At 37.2% G+C, this 12,277-nt stretch overlaps 1 protein-coding gene across 43 annotated transcripts in view; it reads right to left on the bottom strand.

Annotated features, from left to right (window-relative positions):
- The window catches only part of MAP2 (microtubule associated protein 2), a 259,617-nt gene that overhangs the window by 89,586 nt on the left and 157,754 nt on the right, over window positions 1-12,277 (bottom strand). For 41 of the 43 annotated variants that reach the window (XM_034432121.3, XM_034431988.3, XM_087882162.1 and 38 more), the window contains one exon: window positions 9,431-9,718. The exons of the other annotated variants lie outside the window; for them this stretch is intronic. In XM_034432121.3, the coding sequence (XP_034288012.1) occupies window positions 9,431-9,692 (262 nt within the window). In that variant the 5' untranslated portion in view covers window positions 9,693-9,718. The remainder of the gene's footprint in view (window positions 1-9,430; window positions 9,719-12,277) is intronic. 43 annotated transcript variants of the gene reach the window in all.

Genomic DNA, 12,277 nt, shown 5'->3' with positions numbered 1-12,277 from the left:
ACATGGCAGGTCTGAAGAAAGAGATTCTACATGAACTTAACTAAACATTTAATTCATATTTAATTTTGATCTGCCTTATGAATATAAAACTGACAGGTAGAAGAGTGTGTGCCAGAGTCTGTGCCAGGATGCATTAAGGTTACATAACTCTTTAGAATTGATTCCAAAACAAGTGCTTAGGAACATATTTATTTGCCTGCCTGTCTGCCTGCCTGCCTGCCTGCCTGTCTATCTATGGCATATCATATATGGACTAGCAACATATATTAACATAACACCTCGATTAGTAAAACTAATAAAATATAAATGTTAAAAAGATCTATGTTTAAATATATATAAAATATAGATATATAAATATATATTGAGTGTGTGTGTGTGTGTATCAATATATATGAACCATTTCACATAACCATCATTTATAAGAAGAAAAAAAATCAGGAACACAAACATAGTATCTTTCTGAAACTTTTTTAAATTGTTGCATCTTTTCCCAGGATCACATGGCAGTAATAAGAGACAAACAAATGATCTTAAAAAAAGTAAAGGTAGTCCTTGACTTACAACCATTTGTTTAGCAACCATTTGAAGTTACGACAGCACTGACTTAAAACTGGTCCTCATCCTTACAACTGTCGCAGTCCAATTCCTGCAGTCATATAATTGCAGTTTGGATGCTTGTGCTTAAAATATTTCAATAAATATATATTTCACTTCTAAAATGTCATATACATTATTTAACTTAGCTATAAATAAGCATGAACTTTGCATGCTTCCAATCTCAGACACTGACCACTGTGCAACTAATGATGAACTGCTATTACCAAGTAAGTCAAAAATGGCTATATTATGGATCCACTTATATATTATATTTCTTCATTATACTATTTATAGTTATTTCTTGCTTTCATGAACAGCTTTAATCCATATACCGTAATAGAGGGAGAGACAGTTAAAAATTAATCCATGAATTGATGATCATCTCAGTTCTCTGCATTGTAATTGAGATCTAGGCACTGTAATGTGGTCCAGACATTTATCAAATATTTACTACTAAACATATTCACTTTTAGAAGAAGTAAACCAATACTTATATCAAGTCTTATATTCAGACTTTGTATTGGTATTAAGCATGTGTAAGTTTCCTGCAGATGTTAATAGGTGTTTTCTGACTCCTTTTGAATGGTGGCTACAAGTATGGATCAGCTAAAACATCTTTAATCCAAAATATAATTTTACAATATTTTTAAAATATCAAGCATGATTATTATATATATTTGCCACAATGTGAAGAAGTAAATGCAATTTGCAACTGATGGTACTGCTTTCACCCTTTATATGGATGAGAAAAAGACTCTGACAATGGGAAGCATACCATATATTCATTTTATTCCCCAATATTTCATTTTTGACAGACTTACTGAACAGAAATAAAATTAGGAGTCATAGATGTATTTTACTGTATTATTAGTTACTCTTAGCTAATTGTCAGTTATTTTTCCCTAAATAAGTTGCTTCCTATTTATTGTTTTGTAAAATATCAACTGTAAAAGCATGGATCTTTAATATAAAATGTTCTCAATTAATCATAAAGTAGAAGCCTTTATTTTCCTAATCTAAACATGTCAATTAAACCTAATCATATGACAAATATTGCAATGCTGCAGTAAAAACAGAATAAAGCATTGCCAAGCTTACCAGCATTAGATTTCTATACACCCTCACAGATATAGAAAGTTAGAATGGATTTGTAAATAGTTTTATTTGTTTGTTTGTTTGTTTTTTGTTTGTTTAGTGTATGTCATATCATATGCTAAATATGAATAAATAAATACATGGGGAGAGATTGATTCCTAAAAGCAAGTAAATTAGAGCCACACCTTTGAATTCATCCAGCATTAAGTATTTAATATCACTAACAATCAGTGCAAACAGCTTCACATTCTCAAATATCACAATAGAAGAATATGAGACAAATGTTCCTAGAATGGACCAAACCTTTCAACTTTACTGTGGAAAAGTTTCACTTACTGTTTAACTGTCAAATAAAAACGTACATTATTAGGAGCCACTACATCTGGTATAAAGATACCAGAATCCAGTCCATGCTGTAGAACCCATTTGTAGCTACATGTAGTCAGTTCACTTGGCCAAAGGACATTTTCTTGCTGTCCTTGAACATTGTCTGTGTAAAGTACAAATTATCTATTCAAGAATGTATAGAGAATAGGGTGAGGAATCTGAAGAGTACATAAAAATGTATTTGGTTTAATCCTCAAGACCAGAACAAAAACCTGATAAAGCAAAAATAGCAAGAGAATTAAAGACCCTGTCCAGAAGATGGTGCTACCTAACTACTCCTCACTGTGCACTTGTGCTCCTCTCTTCCATGAAGTAGAAGAATGACACTAGGATTTATGCCATCAGATGTGGGCTACAAAAATCTTGGCAACCATTAGATGACTTCAAAGAGATGCAGAAAACTCTTAACCTTTTGCTGCCACTGATCGTCATCACCTGTCATCAGCATTGTTACAACTCAGGTCTAGCAGCTCTGAGCTCCTGTTAAGAAGCCTTTTATTTACTGAAGATTTTTAGGGAATCACAGTCCTAAATTACAAAAACTTGATTTCATTCATAGAATATTATTTATATATTTAAAAGACAAATAGGCCACTTTTCCTCAAATCAGGATAGTATTTAAAGAATAACCATCTTAAAACATAAAAAAGGACAGTGTCTCAAAAAAAAATCAAGCCAAATTTACTAGATATTAGATGACAATACTAATGTCTTAAAAACTCTTCAAAATAAGTACAACAGGTGCTGTAATTTTATAAAGGGAAAACAGCTGAACCTAAATGGAGTATGGACTGATAAGAGTGCAAGATGTAAAACCTTTTATATCTAAATGATTTTGATAATTTTCGTCGGGCCCTGAAAACTTATTTATTTCACCTAGCCGGGCTGGCTTGATCCCACAGTTTTTGGTTAAATTTAATTGATTTTAATTGGGTTGTTTTAAATTGTGGCCAAAAATATTTAATTATTTTTAAACTGTTTTTAAATTTTGTATGTTCTGTTTTATTCTGGCTGTTCACCGCCCTGAGTCCTGCTGGAGAAGGGCGGTATACAAATTAAAACAAACAAACAAATAAATAAATAAAAAACATTATGATACTCAATTCAGTCTTGGAGCTAAATATATTCTCAATTCTTGAGGAATTTAAGGTAAGTTCAAAAACATACTGAGACCAGTAAGAAGAAGCATTCATCTATGGCCCATAAAATGCTTCTTGATTTTTTTAAAGTAATCACATACAATGAAATTGAGGTTTCATCATATGACATCATATGTAAAAGAATGTTATTACTTAAACTTTTAAACGCAATGTGCCAAAATGCTTGAATGGAAATTAAATTAAATATCATCCAATGGATAATTTAAAAAGTCATTCAATTTCACTGGAAAAAAATTCAATATATTCATAAAGAAGAGTCTACTGCAGGATAAGTAAATGACCTCTCTCCAAATAACTCTTCCTTGGAAAAATAAATCTGTCATGTCAGTCACAAAGCATTTAAACACAAGAATGTTGGTTAAATTATAAAAGAATATTGGAAGATGAGAATGTGGAGAACACGTCTCAGAAGGGATCCTCCCTACTTTTGGAGAATAAAAGTGAAGGAAGAAAAGGGTGCCTTGAGACTTGCAAAATTGATATTAGCCTTGGAGGAAGTACAGACAAGAAGCCGACTATGATTTACAGGTAGTCCTCAATTTACAACCATTTGTTCAGTGATCTTTTAAATTACAATTGCACTGAAAAAAATGACATATGACCAGTTTTCACACTGCAATATTTGCAGCATCCCCATGGTCATATAATTAAAATTTGGGTATTTGGCAACTGGCACATATTCATGACAGTTGCACTGTACCATCTTCCCAGCTGGTTTCTGACAAATAGAAGTCAATGGGAGAAGCCAGATTCTCTTAATGACCACATGGTTCACTTAACAACTGCAGTAATTCATTTAACAACTATGGCAGAAAGGTTGTAAAATGGGGCACAACTCATTTAATAACTGCTTTACTTAGCAACAGAAATGTTGGGCTCAATTGTTGTCATTAAGTAGAAGACTACCTATACTAGCTTTATATTTATTATAAGGTTGCATTAAAAGAATTTTGCATGCCTGAAAGTACCTCTCCCCTTCCTTACTTTTACTCTCCATAAAGTAACACAGGAAGTCCCTTCTGAGGTGCTTTCTCCACTGCCACCCCTCTTTCAGTCTCAGAATTCATTGATCAGCTCAGTCTGTTGTCTAGGCCAGGAGTCCCCAACCCCTGGGCTACAGCCCACTACCGGGCCTTGAGCCATTTGGAACCATGCCACAGAAGTGGCGGGGAAGCACACACCAATCCCCACTCATGCAAGCAGCAGGTGAGCACATGCACATGCACTCCATTTGTGCGAGCAGTGGACATCCGTGCCCACTGCTTGTGAAAATGGAGCTGCACGCACGTTTGTACAAATGAAGCTGCATGTGTGCACGCTCATGCAAGTGGAGCTGCATGTATGCGCACACTTGCCCACCGCTCACATGGAATCATTCTCTCTCCCCTCCCTCACTGGTCCGGAAAGGCAGAATGGTTGGAGAACTCTGATCTAGGCCACAGCTTTTTCTCCTTTCTCCCAAAGTCATTCCCACACACCATTACAGTCACAAACAAACTCATGGGGAAAATTTGTGAAAGAAATTTCCTTTGCACTATCAAGTGCTTCTAAGGTTTGGATTTTAAACAATCTATGTGGAGTCATAGTAGCAGAGTATATATGTTATTCTTTTGAATTGTTATTGCTATTGAATTAACACAGCATTCACTGCCCTAATCATGCTACAGAACTCCAATAAAACTACCTTTTTAAAAAGTATACTTAATCATACACTCAAAGTCCTATTACAAAACTTAATGCCCTGAAGGCATACAATGGAATGTGTGAAGAAGAAAATATACTTTGTATGTGTAGTCTTGGTAAAATGGCAATTAAGAGGGACTCTAGACTCACCATGTGATAGTCATTTCACAATGTCTTTATACACAGATCAAGTCAAACATGCACCCATCATTATAAGAATACACTAATGCAGGCAGAAAATACCTATTGATACAAAACTGCAGCCAGTAATTAATAGTAATAAAACTATTTGAGGCAGAGTACAGGAGACTAAGGATGCCATACCCATCAACCCAAAAGGCGTCATCTGCAGTTGTTCTCCTGTCCTGGTTTCAACTGAAACTTCCTGATGAGTTACACTATGATTGATTGACAGCTTGCTCTAATACAACAAACTAGATTAAATTTTATTTCCAATTACAAAGATAATGCAATGAAATAATGTACAAAAAGTGTTCCCAGCAGAGGGCATTTTATTACTTTTTAAATATATACTTAACTAAGTCTGTATAAGGAGTTTCCCACAAATATATTTCACTTTATACTAAACAAATATATTTCTACACTGCTCACTACCATTTACAAAAACATAATGTAAGGGTCTGGAGCAGTGGTGGGTTTCAATTTTTTTTACTACCGGTTCTGTGGGTGTGGCTTGGTGGGCGTGGCAGGGGAAGAATACTGTAAAATCCCCATTCCCTCCCCAATCCAAGGGAAAGATACTGCAAAATCCCCATTTCCTCCCAATCAGCTGGGACTTGGGAACCAGAGAATAGATGGGGGCGGGGCCAGTCAGCATTTTTACTACCGGTTCTCCGAACTACTCAAAATTTTCACTACCAGTTCTCCAGAACTGGTCAGAACCTGCTGAAATCCACCTCTGGTCTGGAGTTTTAAAAGTTACTCATATTTTTTGTATTTGAAATATGGATTTACAGTGCTAGTGCATGCAGTTTAAAAGATGTATTCTGTTCAAGGGTGGGTTCTACTTACCTTTACTACCGGTTCGCAATGGGAGTGTGCGCATGCGCAGAAGCTTCTGCGCATGCGCAGATCATCATTTATGACGACCGGGTGGGTGGGCAGAGCCCCCCGCTGCTTTTACTACCGGTTCTAAAGAACCGGATGGAACCAGGAGCAACCCACCACCGATTCTGTTATATAAAAACATCAAACAATTATATGTTTTATTCTGAAATAACTTGTCTTCAAGGTGAATTTCTTTTTTGAAAAAATTGAGTACTAATGTATTTAGCAACAGAGCTACAGTGGCACAGTGGTTAGAGTGCAGTACTGCAGGCTAATTTTGCTGATCACCGGCTGCCAGCAGTTTGGCAGATCAAATCTCACCATCTCAAGGTTAACTCAGCCTTCCATCCAGTGGTGGGATTCAAATAATTTAACAACAGGTTCTCTGTCCTAATGACCGGCTGGGTGGGCATGGCCATGGTGGGCGCGGCCAGGGGGTGTGACTGGCAGCAGTCGGCCTGCACTCCCCTGGGAGCTGCAGGGGGGATGTGCCGCCCCCCCGTGCCCCATTTTGGGCCAGTAGACCTCCCTGTAGCCTCCTGGGAGCGAAAACGGGCTACAGGGGGACGTGCTGCTCTTCCCTGCGCCTTGTTTTGGGCCTAGGAGGCCTCCCTGCAGCCTCTTAGGAGCACTAATGGGCCACGGGGGGGCACTGCATCCCCATTCCCAGTTTTGGGCCTAGGAGGCCTCCCTCCAGCCTCCTGGGAGCCAAAATGGGGCGCATGGGAACTCCTGGAAGGGGGAGGGGGAGGGGCGGAGCCAGCCAGCAATTTAACTACTGGTTCGCCCGAACCAGCCTGAACAACCTGAATCCCACCACTGCTTTCATCCTTCCGAGGTGGGTAAAATGAGGGGCCAGATTGTTGGGGGCAATATGCTGACTTTGTAAACTGCTTAGAGAGGGCTTCTAAGGCACTGTGAAGCTGTATATAAGTCTAAGTGCTCTTGCTCTTGCTATTTAAATAGATGGTGGAAAATATATATATTTGCAGACAAACTGAACACAGTGTAGTGGTTTGGGGCTACAAAAATATAGTATACAATTGGATAATATGTAATTTTCCAGTTACTATTGGCTTCCATAAGCTACTAATAATTTTAATGATACTAAGGATCCAGTGATGCCTTTCAACTAGCAAAATGCTTCTTCTATTCATAGAAAAGTTATTTCCTACCTACTGGAAAAATACTGTCTAAGATCAGCCCACATCTGCGTTTATTGTTGCTTTTCATGCACACAGTGTATGTGTTTTAACATGTCAACTCTTCTTCTATACTGCTGCTATAATATACCTTTTGATACACCATGATGCTGTTTTATGACAAAAAAATCTCCCATTGTTGGAAAAGAACTAATTTCTCATTTTAAAAAATTAAGCTATTGGCAAAAATATGTATAATTTTTAACTGTGTAATCCCAAATTTTGGTGGCTCAGGTAATGCATTCATCAGAATTTCCTCTTAATTTCTGAAGATCAGATGCTATCCTGCTCACATATATTCCCCAAGATGTACTTTTTTTTTCTTCAGAAAATGTTCTTCTTCCTAATGGTTAAAGCATTCCATCCTGCTGGGAGGTATTGGATCAAGCACTGCTTCTTGTGTTGAAGAATCATAGATTTTATATCTTAATACATGAAATACTAGATCAAATATAGTTTAGCTTTTTTTAAAAATTGACCATACTTATGTTGGGGTTGGGTTTTTTATTTTGCTTTTGGATTTGAAATGGCAACTAAGCTTATTAGTTATCTTGTGCATCAATAACAACAATACGGAAGCAAATGGAAAGCAATCAAACTGCTTGAATCTGCGTAATTGCCAAGACAGCTAAAGGCAAGAAATCCTTCTGCTGTAATTACTATCAATTACTATTACTACTATTTGCCATGGAATGAATAATTTCATTGACTTTCTAGGATAGCAATACAGAACTTCAAAGAGAAGCCTATTCAGTGGAGCCTGATTGCCTTTATGAGTGCAGTTAGGGGTGTTCATAGGCAGGGATGGGTGTGGGAAGAAAAAAATGACAGCAACAACAGCAACAACAACAACAGCAACAACAACAACAACAACAACAACATGGACATCTCTAAGTACAATAAAACATTGTTTGCTTCAGAATGGTAAACATCAAGAGTGATTGAACCCAAACCAAACAATTAGCCTGAGATTATTATCTATCTCCTGAGCCTGGCCTACACATCCCAAAGAATATGAGACATACCCTTCCATTGAAAAATGTTCTCTTAAGCTAAAACTAAAAACAGGATGCAGCAGGCAAGGGGCTGTTATGACAATATGTTCTCCAGATCTGTTTATTTTCTATTCATAGGGCTGTGTTACGGAAGGCTGCAAGGCACTGAAATGGTATCTGCCTCTGCAGAAGGAGGGCATCTATGCCAGGATCACAGTATGTTGCATGAATAGGCCAAGATCTCTTATCATTTATTGATAAACGTTGCTTCATACAGAATGTATGTCAGGTTATCTGGAACTACTAAAAGTAAATCAGATCTTATTGCCATTAACATTAAATAGCTGCTTAGGCTTTAATCAAAGCAAGCGTCGGCCTGCAAGGTGGACAGACTAAGAAACCAATGCCATATAGAGGAGGAGGACTTTTATTTTAACACCAACAGTGCCTGTAGTAGATCCTTGCAAGTCTGAATGTGCTTCCCTCCCACCTAACATTATTTTCCTGTGACCTAGGGAGGGGCCTGAGGCATTTATTTAAATTAATTTCTTAACCTGAATTGAACTTCTCTTATCCAACTATTGCTTTGGTAGAGGCTCTTCCTCCTGACCTTCAATGTCATTCCCCTATGCCCCCTACAGCAGGCCACGTATTCATCAATTATACTTCAGTTAATTCCATTATACAGTAAATGCAACAAAAATATCTGTGACATTACTAGCTGCATTTAGTGCTATAATGATACACTAGCATCCCTTTCTTTTTTTGCTGTAAAACAATTTTTCAAGTAGCACAGAATTAATTTTTATAAAGTCTGCCATTGTTTTCACTCTGAAAACTAGATTTTAATGACTTTGTTTAAATTAGACTTTGACTAATTTAACTGTTTGACTGTTCAGCAACTAGACTTCAACCCAGCGTTTCTGCTCTTGCTAGTAAGCCCTTGTTAAGATCTCAGTGGCTTTCTAGCCTGAAAATACTATAGACTAAGACTTTTACTAAGAGCAACTACATGTAAACACTTTTCTTTCTGTGCAGTGCATTCTTCCCACTTTCAGAATTGGATCCCAGTTCAAATACCCTGCACTGTGGTTTTTAATAACATAACTATGTTACCTGCGGAAGCCTAAACTGATTCAAGTTATTAGGATGCTATTGCCTAGAAAAATATTATCTGCAGTGCTCTTTCCCTTAAAAGCAAGGATTTCAAGAACAAAAGAAGAGTAGTCTTTTGATAATTTACCTGCAGTGTCTTTCTCTCCTGTAGTTAGTTCTCCATTGATTCCATTCTCTTTGGTTCTGGAATATGAGCTCTGTGGTCCATGTGCACCATATTCTCCAGCTTCATCCTCTTTGTATGGAAACCCATTAGAACTTCTGACCAGTCCTTCCCCTGTGCCACTTTGCTCCTTCATCTCTGCAGCATGTGGATGTGAAGAAGCTTCTGCTATCTGACCCGAGGTCCAGTGCGGTGCCTTAGCTTCATCTTTCCTATCGTCTGCCATACTTCTTGTCCTTTATAATTTTTCTTCTAATAAGAAGGGAAAGAGAAACCACTAGTAAACTGAAACATGCTGCAGATATTCTTTCCTACCCAATGAAAAAAACGAAATATGGTTGGATATGGAAATGAGTAAGAAAGCACCATCTTAGGGATATGAAGAAAAAGAAAAATACATTGAAAGTTTTATATTTGACTTCAATATAGTAAATACAGCAAAAATCTTTGGATTTTTGAAGTTGCCTTCATTTACTTCCATTGGTAATACTGCAAGGAAGCAGTTAGAAGATGTTATAAATTGAACGTTTCTTCATGTGTTATTTTGACATACATGTGAAATAATACAATTTACTAGATTTTACAGCTAAGGGATTTTTTTGAAATGCCTGAATCAGTGGTGGGTTTCAAATTTTTTTACTACCAGTTCTGTGGGTGTGGCTTGGTGGGTGTGGCATGGCTAAGTGGGCGGGACAGGGGAAGGATACTGTAAAGTCTCCATTCCCACCCCACTCCAGGGGAAGGTTACTGCAAACTCCCCATTTCCTCCTGATCAGCTGGGACTTGGGAGGCAGAGAATAGATGGGGGAAGGGCCAGTCAGAATTTTTACTACCGGTTCTCTGAACTACTCAAAATTTCAGCTGCCGGTTCTCCAGAAGTGGTCAGAACCTGCTGAAACTCACCTCTCGCCTGAATGCCCACTACTATTTGCTGTTAATCTTAGGAAGACTAAGAGGAGGTAGTTGCATTGAGTCAACTGCTTAGCATTTAGATGGGCTGATTACCATCTTTTGGGCAATAGAAAGTTGCTGTAGTAGGAATTCAGAAATATTTTGGTTTATTTAAGCCAATGGATCTCAAATGGTTTACATTTTTCTGCTTACAAAATGCAATTACTAGAATACAAACAGAATGCCTTATGCTGAATCACCAAGGGTCTGATTTGACCAGTATTGTTTCTTTTCTCTGGCAGCTATCCAAAACTGCAGAAATTAAATCTTTTCTAATTCAGTTCCAAGAACTCTTTTTTAAAGCTGAAGATAATAGATAGTAATGCAGGTCCTCCAGCATGCAAAGCACGTATACTGCCATGCAGTTATAGTTTCTCTTTGACTGTGATACAATGTGATACAGTGTTAGAGTTCTACCTTTAAAAAAACCCAATACAATTATGGACTAAAATGTCCAGAAACAGTAGAAAGTAGGGCTTTTGTACAACTAGTGAAAAAGAGTGGAGTTTGCCAGATGAAACTTGTTGCAATACCATCATTCAAGAAGTAAAATAAAAATCCCTGCTCATAGTGTTGGTGAGCTGGATGGATGGTGAGCTGTTATCATCATCACAATTTGTCTGTGTGCTGCTTTTTATAAGGAGAAAGACTGGCAGAGCCAGGAGGAGGGGAGAAAAGGGGAATCAGCCTAGAATCACTACATAGCCACAAATCAACAACTGCCATTGACCCTTACTTAAGTCTAACCAGGTGCTGAATCTTTAGTTGAGAAGGTTCCTGTGCATAGGCTTTTACCAATAAATCAGTTAAATTGAACCTTCGCGTGTAGACCTGGTTTTTGTTGCGGATATTTTTTGATGTAAACTAACCCAAAGCAGCCCATATTATTAAAAGAAAGCTTGCAAAATGCCAAGCCTCCCAAACAAAATATCAATACTGTAATTATGTGAATGTTAAAGATTGTACAATGCTAAACTTAATTTAGCATATTAAATGTATATAATCCTAACAAAAAATCTAGAAATACAATTTAATCAGCAAAACTGATGCTTTTCATAAAATTAAATGGTGGTCCAACAGCAAGGCTTAAGATTTGCTCAGGGTACCTTCAATTGCAGGTAACTAAAAGCCTATAGAAAAAGGCCAATTATTTCAGTCTAGATAGAGACTGGCTAGCCGCTAGAGAGAGGGGAAATGATCACACCATCTCCTTGCAGCAAAGTAGAAAAAATAGAAATGCAGATAGTCATACTTCTTTTCATACAGCACTCCTGTATCTTTTTTTGTTTCCTAGTGTTTTTTTCAAATGGAGGTAAAGTTGCTAATATATGGACCTTGCAATGCACATAGAACCATTAAAACTAAAAATGGGCAAAGGTGAATTGTTTTACAACTATCACAAATTCTCTTTATAAATTTATTTTTCAGGATTTATATGTATCTTGCTTTCCTTTATCCCTGATAAAATAAAATCCAGTTATGAATCACATCTGTTCCTGATTTCAAAAGGTGAGCCTAGAGACAGACTGACTGTCTGACTTCATTTACTGCTGCTTCTGATATGCTATGGTATCTTCTGAAGAAGATGGAGGGCTTCAGTAAGTAAAAATAAATAAGAAAGTAAGAACTTGAGGGAAGAACCTCAGTCTCATTCTACCCAACATCCTGAAGTTACCATGCTATAAAAATGATGGTCAGATATGTATAAATCCTTCCATTCCCCAGCATCCAGTCAGAACTGATGACGCTTCTTGGATGAGAAGTGAAAAGTCTTTAAAGAAAAACAAGAAAGTCCAGTTGCTTCTTGAAAAAGCACCTTTGGGGTAACAAATTAAAGAGTATACGAGTCAAATGAGTTAA

This window comes from Pantherophis guttatus, chromosome 1 (assembly GCF_059756535.1).
Source record: "Pantherophis guttatus breed Tessera chromosome 1, ASM5975653v1, whole genome shotgun sequence".
NCBI lineage: Eukaryota > Metazoa > Chordata > Lepidosauria > Squamata > Colubridae > Pantherophis > Pantherophis guttatus.
This window is presented reverse-complemented; position numbering and strand designations above follow the sequence as displayed.